Source organism: Alosa alosa, chromosome 17 (assembly GCF_017589495.1).
Source record: "Alosa alosa isolate M-15738 ecotype Scorff River chromosome 17, AALO_Geno_1.1, whole genome shotgun sequence".
NCBI lineage: Eukaryota > Metazoa > Chordata > Actinopteri > Clupeiformes > Clupeidae > Alosa > Alosa alosa.
Window position 1 is genome coordinate 17877951 of NC_063205.1, and position 26322 is coordinate 17904272.

At 43.7% G+C, this 26322-nt stretch overlaps 2 protein-coding genes across 8 annotated transcripts in view; one reads left to right on the top strand and one right to left on the bottom strand.

Annotated features, from left to right (window-relative positions):
* pawr (PRKC, apoptosis, WT1, regulator) overlaps positions 1-15058 on the top strand; it is a 60745-nt gene extending 45687 nt beyond the window's left edge. Inside the window, exons 5-9 of the mRNA XM_048268830.1 lie at positions 2105-2139; positions 5556-5595; positions 5637-5687; positions 8905-9009; positions 13477-15058. Of these exons, the coding sequence (XP_048124787.1) occupies positions 2105-2139; positions 5556-5595; positions 5637-5687; positions 8905-9009; positions 13477-13563 (318 nt within the window). The 3' untranslated portion in view covers positions 13564-15058. The remainder of the gene's footprint in view (positions 1-2104; positions 2140-5555; positions 5596-5636; positions 5688-8904; positions 9010-13476) is intronic.
* A 3245-nt stretch (positions 15059-18303) lies between these two features.
* syt1a (synaptotagmin Ia) overlaps positions 18304-26322 on the bottom strand; it is a 195752-nt gene continuing 187733 nt past the window's right edge. For all 7 annotated transcript variants that reach the window (XM_048268793.1, XM_048268799.1, XM_048268798.1 and 4 more), the window contains one exon: positions 18304-22659. In XM_048268793.1, the coding sequence (XP_048124750.1) occupies positions 22453-22659 (207 nt within the window). In that variant the 3' untranslated portion in view covers positions 18304-22452. The remainder of the gene's footprint in view (positions 22660-26322) is intronic.

A 26322-nucleotide genomic window follows, 5' to 3' on the forward strand; every position in this document is an offset into this window, starting at 1 on the left:
CATTGAGCCACTCCACCTCTCTGGGCCAATTGCCATCAGATCAGGCCCAAAGAGAAATCGTGGTTCTCCTGGTGCACGTTCCCATGTGTTAACTTCCCTGTGGCACCTTCCTCTCCCTCTCCCTCTCTCCTCCTCTCCCTCTCTCTCCCTTTCTCCCTCTCTCTCCTCCTCTCCCTCTCTCTCCCTTTCTCCCTCTCTCTCCTCCTCTCCCTTTCTCCTCCTCTCCCTCTCTCTCCCTTTCTCCCTCTCTCTCCTCCTCTCCCTCTCTCTCCATTTCTCCCTCTCTCTCCTCCTCTCCCTCTCTCTCCTCCTTCTCTGCCTCTTCCTCATTTCTCCCTCTCTCTCCTCCTCAACCTCTCCATTTCTCCCTCTCTCTCTCTCTCCCTCTCCCTTTCTCCTCCTCTCTCTCTCTCTCCTCATCCTTCCCCTCTCCCACTCTCTTGCTCTCCTCCCTGCTCGCTGTGCATCCTTCCATACATCTCCTTCCCTAAATCTCCCCGTCTCAGCTCCAGGGTGTCATTAACATGGGGCTGGCACAGATCCGGCTCTGCCACGCCGCGATGGATGGACACCACTGCAGGGGGTCTTATGCAAATGCTTGAGCATGTGGTGGGAAGCTTGGGCAGGGAGTGGAGGTGGTGGAGGAGTGGAGCTAGTGGTGGTGGTGGCAGCAGCCTGATTGATTGGGTGCCATTAGGTGCTGTCTGAGACAGGAGGCTCACCTGCCATTGCCCCTTAAGATGAATATTCATCCTGCCTGGAGAATGGTCTCATTCATTATTTCTTTCCTTTTCTCTCTCTCTTTCTTTCTTTTTTTCTCTCTCTTTCAGTCACTCTCTTTGTCTCCCTCCCTCTCTCTTGCTCTCATTCTCTTTCTCTGTCTTTCACCCTTTTTCTCTCCCCCTCTCTCTTATTCTTTCTCTGTCTTTCTCTCTCCTCTCCTCTCTCTTCCTCTCTCTCCTGAGCCGGTGGAAGTCCTCTCTGCAAATGCGGGTGTGTCGCGGGGTAAAAGGGCGGGGTGTCGCGGGGTGTGTATGCGGGCGCAGGTCGGCGTGGGTGAGGTAGCGCAGTAGGGCACACCGGGGCGGTGGTGCCGACGCAGCGCTAATGGGAAAATGATGAACGTGCGCGCCCTGCAGTTCAGCTGCTGCTGCACAACAACGCAACACACAGCTCCACTTGTGGCTGGGAGCCTGCGGAAGGCGTTTCAAAGGAAAGCACACACACACACACACACACACACTCACACTCACACTCACACACTCGCTTTAATACCTTATTTCATATGAAACACACACCCATCACATGCTCACAAACATATTATGCACACATTAAATGAAAGTCCACGCATATATGCATTCAGAGCATGTGATCTCACACAGGCACACACACAATCACCCACACACATTCACACATTCCACACCTAATATTGCAGTTCAGCAGGAGAGCAAGTTCAAGAATGATTACTGCTAACCAGTAGGCTCGCTGCAAACGGCTGCTTCTGTAGAAGAGCTCATAACTCACAGAAATTGTGTTGCGTTGCTGCTGCAACATGAGAAATGTGTGTAGTATACACTCTTTCCCTTTAGGGCAGCGAATGAGTGTTATGGCCGTATGAGAGGAATATATCCAGCTGATGTACTTTGGATTGAGTTTACCTCCTAGGGCAATGTGTGTGTGTGGCTGTCAGGAGACACTGCGCTTGACTGCCAGTCTGTTGTTTGATAGGGGAAAAACACTGATTGCATTATGTTTGAGCCTGAGCTAGCCAGGCAGTTGACGTATCGACTGATCAGTCAGTTGTGTGCGTCAAGGGGTGTCTCCTAAACTGGAGAATTACTGGTCTGCAGGCAATGTCAACACAGATGTGACATTTTCATTTAGATAATGAATGAATGTAGATATGGTTGCACAAACGAACGCATGATGTTAACTTCTGAGTGCTCGTATGGTAGTGGTTATGGTTACTTTTTGTCCAAAAAGACTTCCAAAGTCATGATAACATTGAAAAATGAACAGTAATGAATGCGCTAACATTTTAAGAGCATTGGTTTAGCAAGTGTGTCTCTAACCCGTGTTTTGTGTTGTGTGCGTCTATTTGCAGGAGACTCCAAGAAGCGGGAGCGGCCGCCATAAGAGGTGAGATGAGTCCTGTCCCCGTGTGGTGTGTGTACAGTATGCCTCTGTGTGTTTGCACATGTGTCTGTGTCTACATGCATGAGAGAGAGAGAGAGGGAGGGAGAGAGAGAGAGAGAGAGATAGAGAGAGAGAGAAGGGAGAGTTTGTGAACATCAGTCCGTCAGTCCGCTGTAGCAGCACTGTGTGCGTGTGTGTGTGCGTGTTTATGTTTTTGTATGTGAGTGTGTGTGCTTGTGTGTTTATGTTTTTGTGTGTGTGTGTCTGTTTTGCCTTGCCTTAGAATTGCCACATTGCAACACTATTTAAATCCTTCTGAGCTGACGGTTAGCTATGAATGTCTATTTAAATCCTTCTGAGCTGACGGTTAGCTATGAATGTCTGGAGATTCACACGCGCTTGTGTATGTGTCTCAGAAAAACTGTACATTTTGGGCAGTCCATTATCCCACCCATTGGCAAATGGGGCTGAAAAGAATTTGGATTTTTCCTTTAATTGTGTTGAGAATGGTATTGCCGTTAAAGTGGCTTCAATTCTGAAGTGCTGTTTTAATTCCGGTCATATTTCGCACTACACATTATATACAATTGTTCTTCTGCTTATAAAAGTGATGATTACTTCCATCGCTATCCAGCCACAGACGGAACATAATCTTTGCACTCAAGGACCTAAATCCATTCCAACGAGTTAAAGTTTCTCTGCAGGCAGAGGATTGGTCAATAGGCCTGAAACTGTGCCTGTCTCCATGCGTGCATACGGACAGAACAATTAGCCCAGTATTGGCGAGTTCCCTTCTGATCCAGCCAGTAGGCCCATCTGAGCCTCAATCTGGCCATGTGATTATGGCCCTGTCTGATTGGCCAGCTTCGAATGCCGGGGGTGCTGCCAAGTGGATGCCACCAAGTATCCGAAATAAAGAGATCACCTATTGGGACACACCATTAAGCCACGGTTTTGTCCCAAACCCCCTTATTAACTGTGAAGTCCCTCAGACAGGCAGTAGGTGTCTGAGGTATTACAGTTTAATAATCATACTAATCACATAGTCCTGGAGATCTCAGTAGATAGTCCACTCCCGAGGCTGCAGTAGATGTGCCATGTATTGAACGAGGCCCAGCGTGGTGTGCCTTTAGGGGCTTCTGTTATCCCCTCAGAACGTCAATAGGAATTCAGAAATGATCCGATTTGGCTTCAGTTTGGCTTTAGCCGAAACAGATACGTTCTGCAAGAAAGCCCACAGACACATACAGCTTCATATCAGACTTAGAGAAGGTTTAGATGGTTAGAGATGGTCTCTTTTTTTTGGCTGTCACCCCCCGCCCCCCACCCCATTACCACACCACACCACACCACACCACACCACACCACAGGAGTGCATCATTACTCCCATCTCCTTTCCTGCAGGGTGCTAACAAGCTCTGAGTGATCCAACACACACACTCGCACACACACACACTCGCACACACACACACACACTCGCACACACACACACATACGTGCACACACACGCACACACACACAGCCCGGACAGCTCGACTCTGCAGGTCTGCAAAAGCAGGGCGGGTGGTAGAGGTTTTTTAGGTAGAGGGAGCCGGAGATTGTGTGTGTGTGTGTGTGTGTGTGTGTGTGTGTGTGTGTGTGTGTGTGTGTTAGAGCGGAGGTGGGGATCGAAGGGACTGATACTCGCCAGCCGTGATCTCAAGCACCACACTAAGCATTTCCGAGAGCCTTGTTTTAGCAGCAGCAGCCAGCCACTGCTGTGTCTGAAACCTGGACAGTGTCAGCAGTGGATGGAGTTGGCAGCCGGGAACACCTCAAAGAGACACCATCCTCACACACACAGACACACACACACACACTCTCACACACACACACACTCAACTCTGTGACTCTCCAGGACTCGGTGCTTATTAAGAGTTAGCAACACAACACTCGGCTGGGCCTCCACCTCGGGCGATATAAAGTTGTCAAAGAGCCACTGTTTTCAGGAGTTTGATTGGTGTGTGTGTGGAGGTGGGGTGTAGAAGAAAGGGACTGATGTGACTTGAGTGGGTTATCTCCCTGACACTGGCTTTGTGGGGTTATTACATTGTGTGTTTCTCAGCTGGAATTTGTATTGATCTCCCCACCAACACTTTATCTTGGCCTTAAAGCTGTTAAGTTCTTATTTTCTGTGTTTTTTTACTGCAGTGAGGCTTTGGCTTTTTGATATTCTCCCAGCGTTGTCTAAGACTTGTCCATGTCAAACATTTGTACAGCTTGGGTTCCTTTAGTCTTCTGGCAAACGGAGGGTATTCAGAATTGGGGCTGTTATCTCCAGTTTAAGCCCTGCTGCAACACTAAGACCTGTTTACACAGGTGTTTTAAGACCCAAAGCCAGCTTGTCCTCCATCAGCCAGCTTGTTCTGTCCATCCCTCTCTTCTTCTTGTTTCCATTCTCTCTCATTTTCCAAGAACCTTTTTTTTTACTGTCTTTTTTTACTGAAATATATGCAGACATCAGTCTCCAACAATGCAGTGGGCCTACGGCAGCCCAATAATTTGATTCCCAGAGAGGGTTATCGACTCTGAGGAATAGGACGACAGGGAGTTTTAGCTCCAAGTTCACATGGCCTGGTAATTACTGAAGTAAAGCCGTCAGGAAATAAGTTCCATATGAATATTCCCACTTTGCTGTGAGTCAGAAGAAAGAAAAAGGAGTGAAAATTACACAGAAGGAGAGAGGGAGGGAGAGAGAGAGAGAAGGAGAGAGGGAGGGATTGAGAGAGGGAGATGAGCGAAGAATGGAAGGTGTTTTTTGTGTTCTTGCCTGAGGCTTTGTACCAACAGCTACTGATGGAGGGAAAGGTGTTTTCACACTGTGAGCTGAAGTTAAAAATGGCTTCATTCAACTTCAAAGCAAAATTAAGTTTCCCCCTCCATTTAAGTGAATAACTGAACAGACTCCAGCTTCTCTGAAGAATGTCAATATCTAGACCTGCTACTAAATATTAAAGCCTGCTGTGAATAGGTGCATTTAAATGCCTCACGATTATTTGAGCGAGGCGTATCTGAATAGTCAGTGATGTAGCCTGTTTGGAGAGAAGGTGTAAACACCTGTTCATTTCACATCCCCTGATTTAGCCTGGCCATTAGAGCTCTTTATGGCCGAGCTTTTGACGCGTGTGTTTGTGTGTGTGAGTAAGTAAGTGTGTCAGTGTGAGTGTGACTATAATGTACTACTTCTGAGTTGTATTGTCTACTAACATTAACTGTGGGCACCGGTGACACAGTCCTATTTTCTTTCCTTAGCCTTGGTTGTGACCATCATGATGCAGTGTAGGACGGTGTGTGCCCTCTGATCATCATCTGACATGATTACTCTTTTTTTTTTCTCTCTCCCTCTATCACTCTCTCTCCCTCTCTCTCTCTCTCTCTAGCTCTAGCTCGACAGGCCCGGGTTCTGAAGAGGAGACGCAGGTAACAACTTAGCGCCAGGGTTTCACATGGCCATGGCAGAGAGCAGCCGGGGCCCTGGTGGCCTGGAGAGGAGACTTGAGGAGCTGGAGAAGGTATTACAGTAATTTCCCGTGTATTGAGTATAAACCGCAGGACAATGTTTTATGCTAATTAAAAAAGCAAAACAATGTATTAACTGCACTCGTGCATTAACCACGGTGCCAAATGGTCCAATGGATCAGAATCAGACGGAGAATGGAGAAATGCTTTCACATGTATAGTCTGCCCCCGTGTATTAACCCTAATAGCTTCAGATATTTTGCACAATCAATGTATTAACCTTGGTTAATAGTCGGGAAATTACGGCATAAGAACAGCACGTCTGTTTACTACACTACCTGTAGTATATCCAGTCTAGGTTGCTAACACTGTACAACTGTAATTATAGCAACTGGACTCAACTGAGAAGGTACAATGAAGGTGTACACAAGGTGTAATGTTATTTAATGTCATTTACATTTCACATATGCACATATTACATATGCACATGGAATGCGTTTGATGTGCTTCATACTTGCTGTCACACATGTGTGTAGCCATGCTTTCAGATTAAATCTGTATAGGACCTATATGTTTTCCTGCATCAGTTCTAAACTGAAAGCTTTTTCAAGGGAAATTTTCACTGAATTCCTCTTAGTCTAGGCTAAATCCATATATGCAAACTGGCCCTTCCAGCAGGCTTGTGCAAAATTCCAGAATTGAATTGAAACTGGCTCTTAAATTTCAATTCAATTTTTGAATTTCATTTGCATTTCAATTATTTTTAATTATTAATTATTTTCCATATATGCAAACTGGCCCTTCCAGTGTAATGTCATATGATTGTTTGTAACTTGGAGAAAAATGAGAATAATAAAGTGTAACTGTTTAAAGGTCTGTCTGTCTTTCACCACCCTACAGTCACTGTTTTTAACACATTGGGTCTGACTGCTTAATACATTTTCCAAGAAAGAGTCTAAACACACCTAATCAGTCCTTGTCATGAAACATTATGAGATGGCACACAGTGATGTATGTAAAGAAAGGAAATCCCTGTTAATGTATAGCTTTGTCCAAGCAGAGCTGGTCTGTGTGATGGTAGATCTGATCTCTAATCCTCAAGAGGAAGCTTAGGCAGGGGCTACATGTGTAATATGGCCTTTGAGTTATGTTTGGAAACGCTCCTGGACCCAGTGATTCATCATGTTAAGCCTGTCTCATCACCCGCACGGAGCTCTGGTACTGTGTGTGTGTGAGAGAGAGAGAGCAAGGCCCAGGGAAAGTGCGGTGTCCTTGGGTAGTGAGGAGTCTTGAATAGGGTGAGTGTGGAGGATCATCTGTGATAAGTTCCTTAAGCAAGAGGAGCAGGGCTGTTACAAAGGGTCTTCATCAGTGCCTGCATCAGAGAGACTTTTATTTTGAACAATGGAGGCAAAGGATACGTTTCTATAAAGGATGCGTCATTTTCTTTCAAATGTACTTGCCCATGACTCACTCTCTTCTTCTTCTTCTTTTCTTCTTCTTCTCTCTTTCTATCTCTTTTTTTTCTCTCATTGCCTTCACCCTCATCTTTTCACCCATTTGAAATCAGGAAAGTTTCATTCTGAGCTGCAATAACTTGGGTGCTCAGCCAAAGATGACCTTTATCGAGCAGACTTTATGCTCTCACCTCTCTTATGAAGCATGCAGAGTGCACTTTTCAGTATTAAATGTCACATAGTCTTTTAAAGAAGAACCTACCGCACACTCTCACACACACACTCTCTCTCTCTCTCACACACACACACACACACATATACACACACAAGCACACACACACACAAGCACACACACACACACACACACACACACACACACACACACACACACACACACACACACACAGAGATAGAGAGTGAGAAGTGTCTGATAGCCCAACGTCATCGATTTCGCACTAGTAGGTGCAAATGTTCCACTTGTTTCCTCTTTTTTTAAAGTTTATTTTTAACTCTACATCCTTGAGTTGATTCATTTCTCATACGCTCTCCTCACTATCAGTGACGTACTGCATTCAAACACACTAAAACTTAAATCACTGCCTCTGCGTGCCTCTCGCAAACCACTGCCCGGCTCTCTCTGGGACACAGATGCACAGAAGTGAGTTCCAGCCCAAGACTGACTGTGTTTAATACGACTGAGGTAACACGAGATGTTCCCTTTGTGACCGTATACCAGCCACAGCTGTGGTGTGTGTGTGTGTGGGTTTGGCCATCAGTCATGCAAGGAGCATAAATATTAGCATGTTGATGACATTATGAGAACATACGGCAGAGGCCCAGAGGTGATGTCGCTGGAGCCCATTAGAAGTGCGTTCACTGGCAAATATGAAGCGGATAAAAGGAAATGCTGATTATTAGACCACTGGATCCGTTTTTGCGTAGACCACTCAAGCTACCCTGGGCTATTCCCACAAATATTCTGCTGCAATATTGTGGTTCAGGCTGCCTATGACAGTCAGAATACACATGTTCTAAATACTAAATACAGTATTGTTATTATGGTCTCTCTCTATATTCTATATATATATCTCTCAAATATATATATATATATATCTATATATCTCTCTCTCTCTCTGTGTTTGTGTGTGTGTGCATGAGTACTCATTCATGTTGGGGTATATGTGATTGTTTATGTGTCAGTGTGTATGTGTGTCTAGATGTATGTGTGCATGCACGGGTGTGTGAGTGCTTGCTCGTTTTGGTGTATGTGATTGTGTATGTGTCAGTCGGTGTGTGTGTGTGTGTGAGTGCTTGCTCATGTTAAGGGAATAAGTAGGTAATATTCTGTGTGCATGTGTTTAACAGAAAGACAGAAAAATCACAATGCCTGTATGTGTGGCGCATATGCTAGTTAAGTGTCTGTTTGTCTGCGTGTGTGTTTGTGTGTGTGTGCATGTGTGTGCATATGTGCGCGCGTGTGTGTATGTGTGTTCGCATGTGCGTGTGTGTGTATGTGTGTGTGGGTGCGCGTGTGTGTGTGTGTGTGTGTGTGTGTGTGTGTGTGTGTGTGTGTGTGTGTGCATGTGCACGTGTTTGTATGTGTGCGTGTGTGTGCGTGCGTGCCTGTGTGCGCTCCCAAAGACTAAACTAGTCCAATGTGCTGTGTGCGTGTGTGTCCCCCTCTGGGGCGGTGGCTGGCTCCATCCGTGCTCCTCCACCACTGAGCCGTGGCCTGGCTGCTGGCCGCTCAGCTCTCTACACCACTCATCACGCTCCTTTTGTGTGTGTGTGTGTGTGTGTGTGTGTGTGTCAGGAGCTTGCTGCGGAGAGGCAGGAGAACGCCCGTATGTTCAAGGCCCACCAGGACAAAGATGAGCTCATCGCCAAGCTGAAGGAGGAAATCGACCTGCTGAACAGGGTGAGACACACCGTCTTGGACTCATTCACTGGCCTGTCAACAAGATGTGGGAATCCTTAAATATCTCTAAAATATATATAAGACAGAATATATGAAATATTCTGTCATATGTATCTTGACTCCATGTGGTTACTCATAGAAGACACACTTTTGGGGTTGAAAACATCTACATTCTGCAACAACCAAGTGTAACCAAGGTCGTAATTCGTCCGCCGCTCACGGCCCTCGAACCCACCACCTCAACACTCACCGCCATGGGAGTCGAACGCTCTAACCACTGAGCTAAAAGCCCAGGCTTCCAATTCAGCGGTTAGAAGCGTTCTTAAGGTTAGGGGTGTGAGGATTTACACGGGCAACTAGCATGCTAGCTCAGTTCGCTCCGTTACACAAGCTCAAACCTCAAACTCCGTCCAAACTCAAAAGGTGATAATCAGATTTGTTGGCATTGTTCAAGATGTCCGGGGTGAATGTTCAGTGAAGAGACTATAAAGTGAACAGAGTTACCCTCATGCAAAAGGCTCTGATGAAGCAGTTTGATTAAGGCAAAGAAAGATTTGACATCATCACATTTTTAAAAATGTGATCATCAGGTCTTTGTTCCAAGTCGGGTATTTGATTGTGACAGTTCTAGTAGCATTAATGCAATTTCTCTTTTAATATTCTATTGTCGGATGGAGCAAAATGATGTGCAGTCCTCAAAATTGACTCAGTGTTTACAACGGGTAATTACATATTAAATGCCTCAGCCCTTTAAAATGGCATATCTGGGACCAAATCAAATCATTTATTTCATTAAGACAATACCGCTCACTTGTCATTTCAAATTTATTTTCTATGCACCTAATCTCTTTGTGTGTGTGTGTGTGCACGTGCATGTGTCTGTCTGTGTGTCACCGCCGGTATTGGGTAGTCTCTCACAGCTGTGTCCCGCGAAGCCGGCAACTAAATAGAAACGATTGCCAAATTACCACCTCGCTATCTCCCGGCAATCAGCCTGATATTGTGGTGCCGTTTCAAGGATAAGCAGGAGATTACAATTATCCCCCACTTGGAGTTACTCTTGCGCAGGTTTCTCCCAAAAGCACTCTCCGCTTCCCAACCCCTCGCGGCTGCCTCTGCCTCTGAATTGGATCTGATTGGTATTTGATAAACACTTTAAATTCAGGACGGGCTGTAGCAAGGGAGGCTTTATTTGTGTGTGTGTGTGTGTGTGTGTGTGTGTGTGTGTGCGCGTGTGTGTGTCTGTGCGTGTGTGGCGCATATACTTCCATGTCTCTGACACTGTGGTGAGCGAGACAGAGGGACAGGGAGAGATTGTGGTTTTGTGGTTCTCTCCCCTCATCTCTTTGACTTAAACCAGCTGCTGTAACTGCTAGTTCTCTGACCGATAGTCCTCCCATAGAACCCCTTACAACCTACACCAATCAAATAGCCCCATTTAGATGAGCACACCACACAGGGGCTTTGTCCTCTTTGGTGAAGGACACATGTGATGAAGGACACATGTTTTCAAGCTTTGCCACTGCATAGCCTACTGACGTTAAGGATTTTTGTTCGAGCAAAAGTAGCTCCACACCATCAGAGCGATCATTTCTTTTTATTGCTTGATCCTGAGGGGCCGCTTACACAAAATGGTTTCTAATCTCTCTCAGATGCCACATGGTGTTGTGCCCTATGGACTCAAACTTTTGAGGAATCATGTTCTCTTTTTTGCAGTTTGGCTCCAGAATCCAGACTCCATACTTCTGGGTCTCTGAGTGCACTTTATTTACCCCCCCCCCCCCCCCCCTATTCTCTCTCAAGTATTTATACATCAAAAGGATTTTTCTTTATTCTCTGAGATGCTGCCCCCACCCCCCCCCTCTCCCTCCCATTGCCCTAGACGATGATATTCACTTTCTGCCCTTTCTTGAGGGCTTTACAGAGCATTGGCTTTTGGCCCGAACAATGAGGGCGAGTCTGAGAACGGCTGTGCTTCTGTTTTTCCTCGCTCGGCGAGGTTGCCAGGGCTGCGATGGGAGGCCACCTGGGTCCGTCGGCTCATAGCGATCCAGTAGACCCGGCTTTCTGAGAGCTGGCATACAAACTTTCCCATCAGAGCGCCCGCTTCTGTCCCGACGCGGGGTCAACAGTCGGTTCCCCGTCTGCTGTTCCAGCTTGAGGGGAATCCTAACGGGAGGTGATGAAAAAGTTCTCATGTCCAAGACGAGGGAAAACGATCCTCTGAACGAGGCTTTTGTCTGACTATTGTTCCGATCATAGTCCAAAGACAATACCCAACTCGCTGGCAACTGCCAAGAAACAGGAACTGGCCAGTGCTGGTCAGTAGGCGCAGTTCTGTTCAGTTCTCTTCAGTTTACCAGAAGTACTGCTCTGGGTTTGTTTTTGGTCCTGTTGTTGCACATCTATGCAAAATTATTGCATGATGATTAATGAGCTCCTGAGATCAAAAAGCTTTGATGAAGCACAAAGACTGCAGTGTTAGAATCAGGGTAAAAAACACATCAGAAACAATCACGGTAGTCATTATATCCAAACCTCTTTGGGAGGTTTTTCCATTGCATTATGGGATTGTGGAAGATTGCAGAGGGTTCATATCTGTCCTGAGACTGTAAAATTAGACTTTGATCATTTGCTTTGGATCAAACTCTTTAGAGGAGGACCGTTACCTGGCACCATTTGGTCCGAGAGTCATCTTGGATTTCATCACAAGGGAAAGAGTGTCTACCTGTTAACGAGTTGCAGACAGCACATATTTTTATCGAGCAAGAAAATCTGCTTATGTGAGGAAAAGTACGACTAGATAAATGGACTCTAGGATGAACTTTGGGATTGAATACCTATTTTAAAATCCAAAAGAATAACAAGTTCTTCTTTGTTTCCCAGAGGTCCAACTCAGGTCTTTTTTGACCTGCCTCACTAGAGCAGGCAGCCATTAGCTGTTAAATGAACAGTGTGAACTGCGCTGTTGGGGCCGATGGCAGACATTAATGTCTCCTCGTCACCACCCCCTCTCGGCTGCGACCTTCACAACCTCCGTTGTTTGACTTACAGGCCGTCTTTTCCCTTTTAAGTTTCCCCGACAAGCGTTGCGTGGCTGATTTGGATGATGGCCTGTCGTGTCCATTAGTGATGGAGCCACCCGAAAATGAGAATTGTCACTTCAGTGTGAGACTTTGATGAGGTGGAGGGGGGCATGAGGGAGGAATAGTGGTTGGGGGGGGGGGGCAGTGGGACACGTCATTTGTGTCTAATTAAAACAGTTGATGTTTAATTTGTTATTATCAAGCCTGTTTTTCTGAAGAGGAACACCCAGTTAGTTCAGAGGCATTATCTATCTGAGCAGATAATGTTCATCCGAAGAAATTGACTAAAATGCAGAGACCACACTCCGAAATTCTCCGAAACACTCCGAAAGACTCACTGCGAATCTTCAGTGACAAATCCAATTTCCTAATCAACTACATTAATTAAAACGCTGCATGTCATTTGTGGTATCTCGTGTGACACGGCAGAGAGGTGTGTGTGTTATACAGTGTCGCTCCGTGTGCTTAGCGTTCGAGTTACCCTCGTGGTAAGTCAACCAAGCACAGGGACTATCAACTCTGAAATAACCTTCAGCGCTCGTTTAAAGGTCACACAATTCAGCATGGAACACAATGGTGATTTGCGTTATATCCTCTCCTGTAGTGACTAAGTGAAGGTCTGAGTCTATTGTTGTCATTTTAGGAAAGAACGTCTTTTTTGAAGTATCACAAGATATGCACACACAACACATCAGCAAGTTCCATCATAGCCAGACTACTGATTAGCTAGTATGTTGGGGGGGTCATGCAGGGAGGTTTTGCCTTCGGTCTTACATGTAGGTCTGACTACTGCATAGCATGTCCAGGGATTTGTAAAGACAGCAAAAGCACAACAGATAAATGACAAAGAACTTGACTGTGACACGTGTGTCTGTTTTGTGTTTTGCTGCTGTTCTGAAAATAAATTTAGTGGTATTTCCTTGAGTGCTGGTTGTTCCTCTTTTGTCATAGCTTAGGATAGGGACATAAACTGATAACAATGTGAATTTGCCCAAGAACTGCACCAAAATGAATTACTAATTCATTAGTATGTTTTATGTTAAAGTGCGAGTAACCCAATTTTGTAAAACGCCCGTCAGTGAAACATATTTATTCTTTTGCCCTGCTCTGTGAACCAAAAGACAACGATTGTATAGTCAAAATATTGTGGTTGATGTTCTTAGTAAGGTGCCACCTTTGAAAGCTTTAACATTTCTGGCTAGCATAGATTTTAAAAACCTTCTCTAAAATATAATTGTTGCTAAGCTTCTTCTTCTACTATAGCATACCATGTTCTGGCCATTAAATAGCCTTAGGTGCTGAAATGGATTTAAATTATACAAACAGACAAACAAACAGTGTGAGCAACAGTTGTAAACGTGTGTCCTCTGTGCCTGTGCAGGATCTGGATGACATCGAGGACGAGAACGAGCAGTTAAAGCAGGAGAATAAAACTCTGCTGAAGGTGGTGGGCCAGCTGACGAGGTAGAGTCCCGGGGCGGCCTGAAGAAAGGATGAAAAAGAAGAGAGAAGACGCATCTGGATCGTCTGTTTGGCCTCGCAGGAGTAAGGGGAAAGGAAAAGCCTGTGTGCTCAGTGTTGGTGGGAGGGTGGGCAGCTTTGGCTGGGGCAGAGGTCAGCGTCCTGTTTTATTGTCTTTTTTGTTGTTGTTTGTTTGTTTGTTTGTTAGTTAGTTAGTTATTTAGTTAGTTAGTTATTCAGCTTTAGTGTCACGTGAGGATCCCTGTTCCCTTACACATCTGAAGCGGCCGCCTGACATGAACAGCACTTGTAGAGCTTGCAGGCTGGCACCGCAATGCATTTTGGGTTATAAAGGTCCTCTTGCAAAATCGAATGGGGTAACTATAGTCTGGCAACACTATTTAATGTAAATGTTTTGTACATAGGCTTTTTTTGTTTTTTTGATAAAACTGAAAAAGGAAATTAAATTGAATGTATAATGTTTTGCACCACCAAGTGCTAGCTCCAAGGGCTTATGACCTTTATCATGAGTGGCACGTGACCAACTCTGAATCACCCAAGGCAATGGGCAGCAGACATTGAAGGTTAGCCATGGCATTGTTCTCCCACAATTTAGGCATGTTTGAAGCCCTCCACTGATGGCGGTAGCCAAAAATAAAAACCTCAAGGCCCGTAGGTGTGAGCCTGTGCCATTAAGACCAAATCCGAGGCAAAATCGCTGCTTCCATCAGCCAAAGTGGAAATAATGTCCTGCACATTTTGTGTGTCTGCTCTCAAAAAATATGTCAGGGTCATCTCCCTGGGGGAAGCAAAAGTTTCATTCTTTCTGGTAATTTTTTCTCAAAAGTCCATTTCTCTTTGTTCAATCTGCATTAACTAAAAAAAACCATAAGCAACAAACGTCTTCAAGACATTAAAGATGAATTGAAACATGACACATAAACAAATAAAACACTTAAAGTATATCCCATTAAGAATCATGTAAGCATTGAAGAAGCAATCATGTTGGTGGCTACAGGTTATATTTTGTGTCATAGAGATATATCAATGTTATAATTCATGACGTTTACAAAACTTCTTTTACTTCAGTATCAGTAGAGGTAGCTCTTCATGATGCAAGGTGAGCAAGAAAATATAGAATAGGCTGCTGCAGTGCATTTTCATTTTGTATATTATTCTTTAACCAAATCAGCAAAAAAAAAAGGACCGACGTACTTAACGCCATGCCTTATCAAGAGCATCTCATTCAGCAGCGGGCTGTCTTAACATTACTCCAAATAGCAGTGTGCGAACACAGCCAAGCACAGTGGGGTCTATGACTCACCGACTGCATTTAGGTGGTTTGGGTCTCCACGCCAGAGCTCGTCAAGCACAGCACATCTCCAGCTTTGAACATACGTACTCAGTGATGCTGAAATGGAGCAGGAATGGGGAAGGTGGTGGGGGGGGGGTGAGATTAAGACTAAACAAGGAGAGAAAGATGGAAGGATGGGAGTTTTTTTGGTCTGGGGAGGGAGGGAGGGAGGGAGGGGGAGAAGGGGGACCTGGGTAATGGCTGAGGTCCAATCCACTTCGCACTTCCACTCTCTCTTTCCCTCTCTCTCGTTCTCTCCCTCTCTCTCTCATTCATTCCCTTGTTGTGCATGTACAGAAGATGAAGTCATTTAATAAAAGTTTGATTCTCTCTCTCTTCTCGCACCCTCGTTTGTGTTCATTAAGGCTAATTTGATGTGATGATGCCATGCCGATGAGGCGGTAATGTAATGTGACGGCCGGCAGTGAGGCCTCGCTGTCGAACGCGCAACAATCTCGGTACTCAAACTAGGTGTACAAGCCACTGTGTCTGTATGTGTGTGTGTGTGTTGTGTGTGTGTTTTTGATAGAGTGTGTGTCCATGTGTGGGTAAGCAAATGTGGTTGTCATTGTCATTCTGCGAGAGGTTGTACGTGATTGAGAAAGACTATGAAGTATGTGTTTGTGTGTGTGTGCGCATGTGTGTATATATCTGTGGCCCCTCTCCATTGCCGCCGCCACTCCATCACCCCGCTCCCCCACCTACCTGTCAGCCACATCACTGCCAGTCCCTTCACGAGGGACTCTGTAGTATCTGCGTCGAGGCGTCTCCATCACATCGTGACGGACTCCTAATAAAGTGGCTGCGGCGCTGGTCATTAGTATCCCGGCTCCCTGAGACGGAGGCACACGCAGATGGCCTTCCCCAGCGCCCCCCTCCCTCTCTCCTAATGCTCAGGTAATTGCTTCATCTTCCTTCAGCGGCTCCAGGACAGTCAGTTCCCACCACTCACTTTGGCCTTTTGTATTTGCATTTTTATTGAACGGCTTTGGGAATTAACTTTTCTGATTTGTTTCCCTGCCGCCCAGATCTAAAGCATTCCAGTTAACCCTTCCATTGTTTGTTTTAGTCCTGTCTGGTTTCTCCTCACCTTTCATTCACCGTTCTCTTTCAGCTGTTTGGCAGATATTTGGAGAACAAAGTTTTGAATGATGTGTGTGTGTGTGTGTGTTTATGTGTACACGATAGTCTGGGTGGAATAAGAAGTCCAACCATCCCAGGAATGTCCCCCTCCATCCCCTTGAGATGGTATAAACACACTCCCTGACCTTAATAGACACCCCTGCACTGGACCCTCCATGCCCCTGGACGCACATAGACAGCCCTCTCCCTAAAACACCATATCCGGCACTAAAAGCTTACAGGCTGCCCCCAAAACATCCTCAGGAAGTAGGGTGCTTGTCCAGAAGCCTACCTAGTCACAAATCTCTCAAGCCTACCTAGTCACAAATCTCTCAACCAATGTCAAAGTTTTGTACATCGTCGTTAAAAATGGGAAAACATAATTATAAATTTGAGGCACATATGTAAAGTTTTACTCTTGAATGGGTGTTCTGTTGGAGAAGTTAATAGTAGTGCATGTACAGAATGTTAAGGCCTCGCTTGGAATAAATGTAATATTTCTTAGTCATTACTCTCAAACAGACCTTGAAGATTCACTTTCAGATGGGGCGTCTGGCAGGAAATTGATACGGACGTAATAGTCTGAAATGGCCGGAGCCACGTCCAGCCGAATGCATTTGATTCTGTGGAGCTGATAAAAAAAACAAAACTCTTATCTTGCTCTAGAAGGAGCCCATATGTCATTATCTTGGGTTTCATGAGCCCGGTCCCAAGCTTCAATCTAGCTTATCTCTCTACTCATCTCTGCTGCCCAATGGCAGCCAGAAAGCACTCTCAAGATGGAGGATGCGGGCAAAATATATAAATTATACCATCATTGTGTAGTTTTCCCCCCTCTTGCAGCCATGATAATAAATCAGCAGGAAGCCAGAGTGCCAGGTTTCAAAATGTACTATCTCTTGTTGACCATGGATGCCTTATGAAGATGTTAAGTGGCAATTTCATACATGGTACGAAAAGGGCTTTAACCCCTACCTACAGCTGCTGTTACATGTTACATGAGATTTCCACAGAGGATTGTGGGAGGTGGTGGTCCAAATCCCAGGTGCAGGACAGAAAAACTGTCTCATGACCTATATCATGACAGCTACCTGTGTTTGCTAGTGAATCTGAACAAGTCTGAAAGCTTGAAACGTTATCCAGCCAAGTATGACAAAATAAAACACAAGAAAAGAAATAAATCTTTGTGCAGACTGCTAAATTATTTCTTATTTTCAAAGAGGATAACAAGAAATGAAATGCTTTTTGATAGCCATATTGTGTAGCTGCAGTCATAATATAGCTGTGTAATATTACATGGCACCTTCATGCCTTCATGGTTTTGAGAAGGCGGCAAGTGGCTACAATAACATTCCTTCCATCCATCCCTCTCTACGTTGCTGCGCTTGCCACAAAGGTCAGACTTCCACAAATGTCAATGTCAGTTATCAACAGTGACCCCACCAGGCTTCCCCCTCCTGTCACAGCGCCAGCGACGCGGCTATCTCGATTCTCGCCCACAAACCTCTCACCGAGCACTCTGCAGCAGGCCTAAAAATAGAGCAGGCCACTTCCTTGCCTATCGGTTTTCCCTCCACATGCTTGCCCTTTGTCATATTGATAGCTCCTTGAAGAAGCCCCTGCCGAGCATCAGGGGTGGTGAGATGAAGGTGCTTTGTCCCTGAATGTATGCCCCCTAGTGGGACTCGGCGGTACTGTCAGAGAGCGGGACATCAGTGTGGTTAATCATCTGTAATACTGCATGTTCCCAAGGTGGCTTCAGATTTAGATCTGCAGCATTGGACACTTTTGATACAGCGATTAGGAGGTGTGAGAGGGGGCAGAGAGACAGTAGAAATGTTGGCACAAGACTGGGCATCCTACCTGTCATTGTCTTATCCCTTCCAGCAAAAGAGGACAATATATTACTTTTATTCTCTAATATATCCCAATCCAGCTCAGAGGCCTCTGTAACCTATGTATGTTCCTTATGGCCTCCTTTTCTGTTTACTTGGCCATATGCTTCATGTCAGAAACAGAACATCAACTGCACAAACTGTAGTGTGGTTTATATTGCGCTACTAATGTGTAGTGAGACCTCTTCACATGAGAAATAAACCTTTTGAGGTTTGATTGTAAACAAATGTTGTATTCAAAGGTCGTCCCATCTCAGCTGAACCCTAAACTGAGAGAACCATAGACAGTCTAAAGAGAGAACAAATAAAAGAGTAAATGGGGTGCTGTATCCCAGCCTTCCCAAGAAGTAATTTAGTCCAAGAAAGCAATGGGTCGTTTTTCTGTATCAACAGGAAATAAAACATTTTTATTGAACATTTGTGTATATGAAGTTATATAACAACAGTCAGAAAACTCCACAGAGTGAATCACTACACAAAGTGAAACAAAATTGTAAAACACCTCGCCAAAAATGAAGGTATACACAGCAATATAATTGTCAGCTCACAGTCGTCGCGAGCGATATGGCAGGAAAAAACACTCCGAACAGATCTACAAGATTACAGAGAAACTTTCCACGCACAAAAATACTCAAGCAGGCAGTTGATATACACAAAGGCAACTAGGATCTTTCTACAGCATCAAGATTCTACTTCTTTACACAGCTCTTCCTCGTGTAGCGCCTGACCCACGGCACGGATCTGGCCTTGATCTGGCGTGGATGCGGCACACCTGCGCCAGATCCGTTCTGTAGTCAGCTGCTAATCGGGGGGTTGTCTTCAAAAGTTTAGTGTGGCTTTTTTGTTTGTGTTGCTGTCGCAAGTCCTCAGCGAGAATTTCAGAGTTCTAAAAGTCGCACAGCAAGTACTCAGGGATCTGTGGAGAGGGGATTTTCATCACGTACTGTAGCGTGCATGCTTTGGTTAGCAACAGCTAGGGTAGCATTGTTACTGCAGCGCAGGTCATGGCTTTTTTGGAGATACTGTACTACACTACACCCCGTGCAGTCTAAAATGCCACCTGCAATACTGCCTTTCTTTACCTATCCTGGGTGCATTGGACTCTGTTTCTGATTTCAAATCCTTGTGCACTAAAGAAAGCATTCTTTAAATTCGGGATCTGTTATTAATTGAACATATGCTAAACAAAAAAACACTCAGAGATTTGTCATATGAGAGGCATTTCAAATTGGGTATGCCAGTGAAAGAGCATTTCGGTCTTTCTAAATGCCTGGAATGTCTGTGGGGGTCAGCTAATTACCAATGGTAAACAGCAGGATTGGAAATATAAACAAAACACATTAATCATATTTATTGCAATAATAAATTAAATCTTCAATTCAATTTGGTCCCACAACAAAGGTAAAATCTAAATACACAGTTCAAAGTATACATTCTGAGTTTAAGAAATTAATTATAAATTAAAATAAAAAATAAATACTCTCGATGGGGCACCGAAATAACAATAACCAGAGAGTACCAATATGAACCATAATAATAACAACAATAATTAAATATACTCAATCATATCGATACTATATAATGGATGGGATTCATGATAACAAGGTTGACAAATTGTATACAGTATATTTGTCATATACTGACTTGAATAAATTATATTTGGAGAAATATAAAAAATATATGTACACATATATGTTTCGGTTTGGATGGATGGGGGGTTGTCTTTTTGACATTTTTTTTCTTCTGATTTTGGCATGTTCCATTGTCTTTCCGAATGTTGGATCTATATGGACAAAAAAATTTAACCAGGGTAAGGGAGGGAACCTGAACAGAAGGTCCAATCTACACAGAATCTACATGTGCTGTCCTAACCAATTCACTGGTAAGGAATACCTCTGATACAACATTTTTTTTTTTTTTTTTTTTTATATTTTACTTTTTTACCTCAGGCAACACCACCCATGTAACACTATGGGATGAACAAACAAGTATTGCACAGTGCTCAATGAAATGTTATGTGAGTCTACCTGCTCACGAAAAGAAAACGCTCCTCTCTTCCCTAGCGCGCACAGCTCCGTCAAATTACCCGATTGGTCCACAGTTAGAAGAGACTGACGATGCTGCTCTGCTCTGCACACTCTCACTTGGCATGTAGAAGGGGCGCGAATGGCAGTTACGACATCACTACATAACGAACTGGGCTACCTACTGAGAAAGTCTACATCTCTACGCACACACGGCAGTCACAGTGATACACCAAGCAGTCCTCGGAGAACGTTATGGAATGACAAATAGCTTCTTTTCTTTTTGTAATAGTGCTATCAACTACACAATAACATTGAAAACATTTAGAAACTCCTCCTGAAGCTAGTATCTAGTATACACAAGAGGTTCCTCCAAGATAAGAGACATGGTTTTGATGGATTAACTTCTTTTGTTTTTTCCCCCTACATGTCCTCCTCCTGTAAGACTGATTTTAAAGGACATATGGACTCATGTTATCTATACAGACCATTAACTTTTACGGTTACTTATTCAAATTCTCATATGTTGTCATATATTCGGCCAACACTATGAAACCCTTTAGCGACCCACAGGGAGGTCACTGTCGATCCTCTGTGCATCAGCGATAAAATAAGAATGTGCAACTAGAGCTTTGGGCGGCGACTGCCCCAGCTCCTTGCGATCCCGTGTCCCGAAAGAAACAAAGTCGACAATTTTCACAATCTGAATGGTGTTCGGTAACAGGCTAACGCCGTTTGAAAGACATTACAGTGCAAAAACAGTAGCCACAAGAGAAAGAAGATTGGCAGTAAATCATGGCTAGCTCTATTGTCACTGTGAGAAGGCAACAGAAAGCAAAGACTGCTAGTTAGGGCACGGTTGCGGCCAAAAGACATTGTTCCCGATGAACCAAAGCTACGACCACTATTGTGGACTGTGCATGAAGAGAGGGTCGATGTACATTTGTTGCCTCCCTGAAAAAAATGGCAGTGTTGATAAACTTGCTTCCCTTTTCTGTCAGTGCGGTTTGCAAACTGACCGCACCGATTACGATCGTTTGTTAAAATTCAACTTTAACAATGTTTAAACGTGCATTACTGTTTAAACGCTCGCTCTCTACTCTTGATTCTCATTTAATTTGAAGGCAAGGAGGTCTTCCATCGAGACACCCCCTGGTGTTAATAGTCCTCCCCCCATCCCAGCCATTAGCAAAGATTGTAAAAAAAATCATGCAGTTACCAAAAATATTCCGACGTTGACTAAAAATATCTGTTTTAAAGCTAGAGTCAAAATCCCTTGCTCTGTAACAGGAGACTGAACTCCGTAATCCTGAACGTAATATTTCCAACAACAAGGCTAGTAAAAGTAAGCAGTTAACACAAAAACATCGTTAATCAAGCTTCAAGGACACAATGGCTACGGCTTGTGACTACTTATGATGCGATTGGTCTCCAGAAGAGTATCTGTGGAATAGACGTTTGGGTTTAAAGCAGACCAGTCTGAAGTGAGGGGACATTCGAAGGACAACATGGTCTTGATTGGTCTTTAAATGAGGACCTATTTCACTTAAAACATAATTGTCTGCATCACCGTGTGAAGCCCTGACCAAATGAGAAACCAAAACAAAATGAAGGCTGGTCAGTTCGCATCTACTTATAAATTCAGCAAAACGCATAGGTCCTCATATGGACAAACCAGTACAAAAAGTTATAAGAAATCATGTGCTTGTATAATATCCAGCAGCATTTATGTTTTTGTTTTTATCCCCCCCACTGAACCATATTAGTTAATGGCCTACTTTTTTCGTTATGATTTCTTGTATATTGTTTAGGTTTACATTTTTTTTTAGTTCATCAAATGAACCCTACATCTGACACCGTCCTTTACATTGTGAGTATACTGTACTTCCACTAGCATCTTGCAGGTTGGAATTTTATACATCTTGTTTTTCTGGAATGCAATAAGGTAGAATTTTTAAATCCTGTAATATATATTGTCTCTCCTATATCTGCATTTACATAATTTAAAATAGAACATCTTATTAAAAACATCGAGATATACACAGATTAGGAAACAGGTAACAACATACAAACACATAAACTAGAAATCATTTTGTCTGCATACTGATATATACAACTGTGGTACAATAAATTCTTTCAGTCATGCGCTATCTACACAGATCATATTGCTTAAAAGAAGGGGGCATTTGGTTGGGGGAGGGGGGGTAAGATTATGGCAACTGACCAACAGAGGCGCCAGTGGAGGGTGTGTGGAATTAATTTTGAGGGGAACCTGACAGAAACACAAGCCCCAGAGGGGATCATGGGAGGTGGCGGGGTGAACAAACTATCAACAATTATAAAAGAAGGTGACATTTTTTCATTATTAACTTTCCGTAAGACGATTAATAAATGGCGGATGACAGTGAATGGACCCTTATATCACTGAGGTATTTACATACACACTGGCTATGAGCACTACATATTGGGTGTGCCACCCCTTACACACACCACCAGAACTCTTATTTCTTGGAGGACAGTTGGGCGTCCACTTCCTCCTCGGGTTTCAGAACGTGCCACTGGGCGATGGGTCTTCGTGGATTGGCCAGCATATCTGACCAATGGCGAAGCTCCGTGCCCGAGCTGTTGAGGCCCACAAAGACTTTGCCGATGGCGTCGTTCTTACCGATCTTGTCATAGTCCAGAACGGTTATCACAACTTGAACTTTCTGTTAGAGGGAGGCAGAGGGAATAAGAGGGAAGTGCATTGTTGGTGTCAATTCAATTCAATTTATTGTTATTTATAGTTAATTATCACCATGGACCATGGTCTTAGAACACAACAACAATGTAGCCCATGTAAAAGGCAAAGTAAAATATTAAATATAAAATCAGTAACACAAAAAGGAATATAATTGGAACAACACTGGTTAAGATTGTTAACACGAATTGTTAACACAAAGGATAAAACATAAAACAACAAAGGATAATGCATAATAAAATAAGCAATAAAACAAGGGTTCAGAGGTTATGGATTTAAAACATGTCCATAATGGTTTGCATAAAGGAATGTTTTAAGTTTTGATTTAAAAATGTCGGTTACACTTTACTTGACAGTATCGACATAAGAGTGACATTACACAATCATGAATGTGTCATAAACAAGTCATAAACGTTTATGACATAACGCTTCTGTTATTAAGTGACATTCGGTTTTTGTTGTAATTTATGGTTAGGGTTAGAGTTAGGATTAGGATTAAGGTTAGGATTAGGGTTAGAGGTTAGGATTAGGGTTAGGGTTCATGCGTCATGACTGTCATATGTTCATGACAGTGTCATGTCACTCTTATGTCGATACTGTTAAGTAAAGTGTTTCCAAAATGTCCACTGAGCCTGCCTCCCTAATGTTGGATGGAAGACCATTCCATTCAGTTGTGTCTGTTGACCGTGAAGTATAAAACAATGTTCTGCTCACACAACCTGATTTGAATAATTCCAACCAAACTGTTATTTCTCGTAATAGCACCATTTCAAGAACAACTCAGTTTCATTCTGTAGACTTAACAAGCTCACAGGCCAACAGTACTTGTTTTAATGTAATTGTATCATGTTGAAAAAGACCAGTTGTGGTGAAACTGCTGTTTTACTGGAGGAAATTGGCAATATCAGAACAAATACTTTATGATCAGAACACAGATGTGATGTTATTTGTATCAATACTCCATTTAATTCTCCGTTGCTAAACTGAAGCGCCTATGAAGCGAATTTATAAGTACGAAGAGCACATTTTATAAGATCTTTACAAGCTATTGGCTGTGCCTCATTCACCTATAAACACCCAAAGCCTTTCTGAATCACCTTCTCTATTTTTCTTGGCTGCCGGTGACAAAACAAGTATTTGCTCGCTGTGTTGGAGCTTCATATTTTACAGAGACTAAGCACACGAGGACTAGCGCTGTTTGGTCCAGTCCACCTCATGAAACACAACCATTTATCAGGTCACTGCTCTTTTTCGGCAGTTGCTACCTCGTTGTGAAAGGCCATTAGCCTTCTTTTCTTCTTTTCTTTTGTCTCGTATGTGCCACGGCACAAAAAGAACAACTATCTCTCAAATGTCACTTTCTTAAGCTTTCATCTTTGAAGAAATACGGCGGGTTCAGGACAAGTAGGATGCTTTCCTGACACCCATGGCTTACTCCCCCCTTCCTTCTTCGCATATGGTAGGGCAGTGGGAAAAACCCGCAGCAGTAAGCATTCATCGTGACAAACTCCTTGCCCCAGCTATGCCACTGCCAAATGCCATTGCAATTATTGTCCTAATGACAGAAAGATGACTACCAGATTCTTCTCTCAGACTACTAAATGACTGGTCTGATAGTAAGTAAGGGCTGTGACCAGTCCCTGCTGTGTACTTGAGGTGAACGTGAGTGCAAATGCACCAAAATGAGAAGGCAACAGATGGATTTCTTCGGGGTCATTTTCTCCGCAACCCCTTCTCAACATGTGTCAGGGAAATATAAATTGGCCGCCCAAGAACGCTCATTATATTTAAATAAGGTGCCAGCGTGGACCTATAGTCTTCATACACGCACCTAATCTGGCATAACGTGAAGTATAGGCTTGCTAGATTGGACTGATGGTGGAGGGCTGATGAGGTCTAATTGGGCTGCAGGTGGGAGATGTTGATTATGGTGAGATGTGGTGGCCATTCAGTTATACAATCTGTGATGTTGCCATTTGAAGATAGTGACAATGATGGACTTTCACTGAAGGGACACATGCTCTTTGTGTCAAATATGGAGTAAGCTTCAAATTTAGAGTTGTGTGTGACCAGTTCTGATATGAACAAAGAGAGAGTTATGTTATGCATGCTAACATTTATCACAGAGAGTATGTGTTTGAACTGTGATGTCTTAGATACCTTGAAATCTTATTTGTTATATCTTGACATGACTTGCTATGGTATGTACATGATGGTGAGCATAGGGAGGTTTAGTGAAAGTACATGAAATGTGGGTCAGTGTTGGCGATTAATCTCTGTGGGTAGTAAGGCTTTGTGTGTGTGTGTGTGTGTGTGTGTGTGTGTGTGTGTGAGAGAGAGAGAGAGAGAGAGAGAGAGAGAGCAAGCACAGGTGTGCCACTGTGCCCAGGTGGAGTCAGGTGAGGGCGATGGCTGTGCCAGTGAGGTGAGGTGAAGTGGGGAGCACACAGGTAACGCTCTGATTAGCTGACACACACTGAGCTTTTGGAGGAGCTCCAAATTGCAGACGAGTCTTGAGGAATCTAAACTTGTGCCCCCTCAGCTGTGAAGCACTAAATCGTTGTGAGGCAATTACGTCAACGCACAGTAGCATCAACTCCTCATAACAGTGCTCCCTCAGCACCTCGGCGTCCATTTGATCCCAAATCCCAAATGGACGTTGAGGCTGCCATCTCGTTTCTTTTGTAAACAGTGTCTGGGCTGAACTGAATAGATGCCTTTTATAGGCTGTATCAATACAGAAAAGGACATGCAACACAATCCAAAAAGGAGAGATCTGTGATCTCAATAACTGCTTTGTACAATTATTTCGCCTTAAGAGACTGCTGTCTCATGTTTCATTTGCAATGTGATAAAAAGAATAGTAAGACATAAATGTAACTAGATGTACCGCATAGCGGTACAAAATATGACCGCCGCTCAGTCCTGTACATCGGTTCCGCGAAAATAAATCACACTTCAATTTGTCTCCATCTTTTACTCCATCCCCCACTCTTGAAACTTTTGTGTATGCTTGTTTGGCATGCCTGAGTGTGCGTGTGCGGCTGCACAGAAAGTAGCCTAGGCTACTGGTGCTGAAAAGGTGAATAGATTGTAGAATAGCCAAAGAAGATAGCATTGTTATAAAACCTTTAAAATCTCTAAACAATCACAAGTAGGGCAGTTCATCACAGTTCATCCATTGCAACTGGATTGATTAAAGGTCACTTACACCTGTAGGCTACATTGTATTTGGGAAAAGCAAAAGGTATCAGAATAATGTTATTTATTTATAAACAAAAACATCTCTGTCAGTTCCATGCCGTTTTCAACAGCTATCAAAAACAAAGGTCATTTTTGGATGGATGGATTTTTTGTACAGTAGTCTGAAACGTTATTGTTAATGCACAAATTAAGTAACAGTAGTCTGAAACGAAATGCTGTTTTACATCTAACCAGTGGTGCAAATAACTGACATGTCCAAATGGACCTTGATGAAATGCGTCGCTAGACTGTTCATACACATTTTAACGGGCCAAAGTCGAAGAGCTGTTGTCCGTTAGGCCTATTGTTTGTGCAAATATAGGCTGATTCATGTTCCCTTGCATTGTGTAACTGAGGTCCATGCCTAGTCTGGCTTTCACCAGACCAA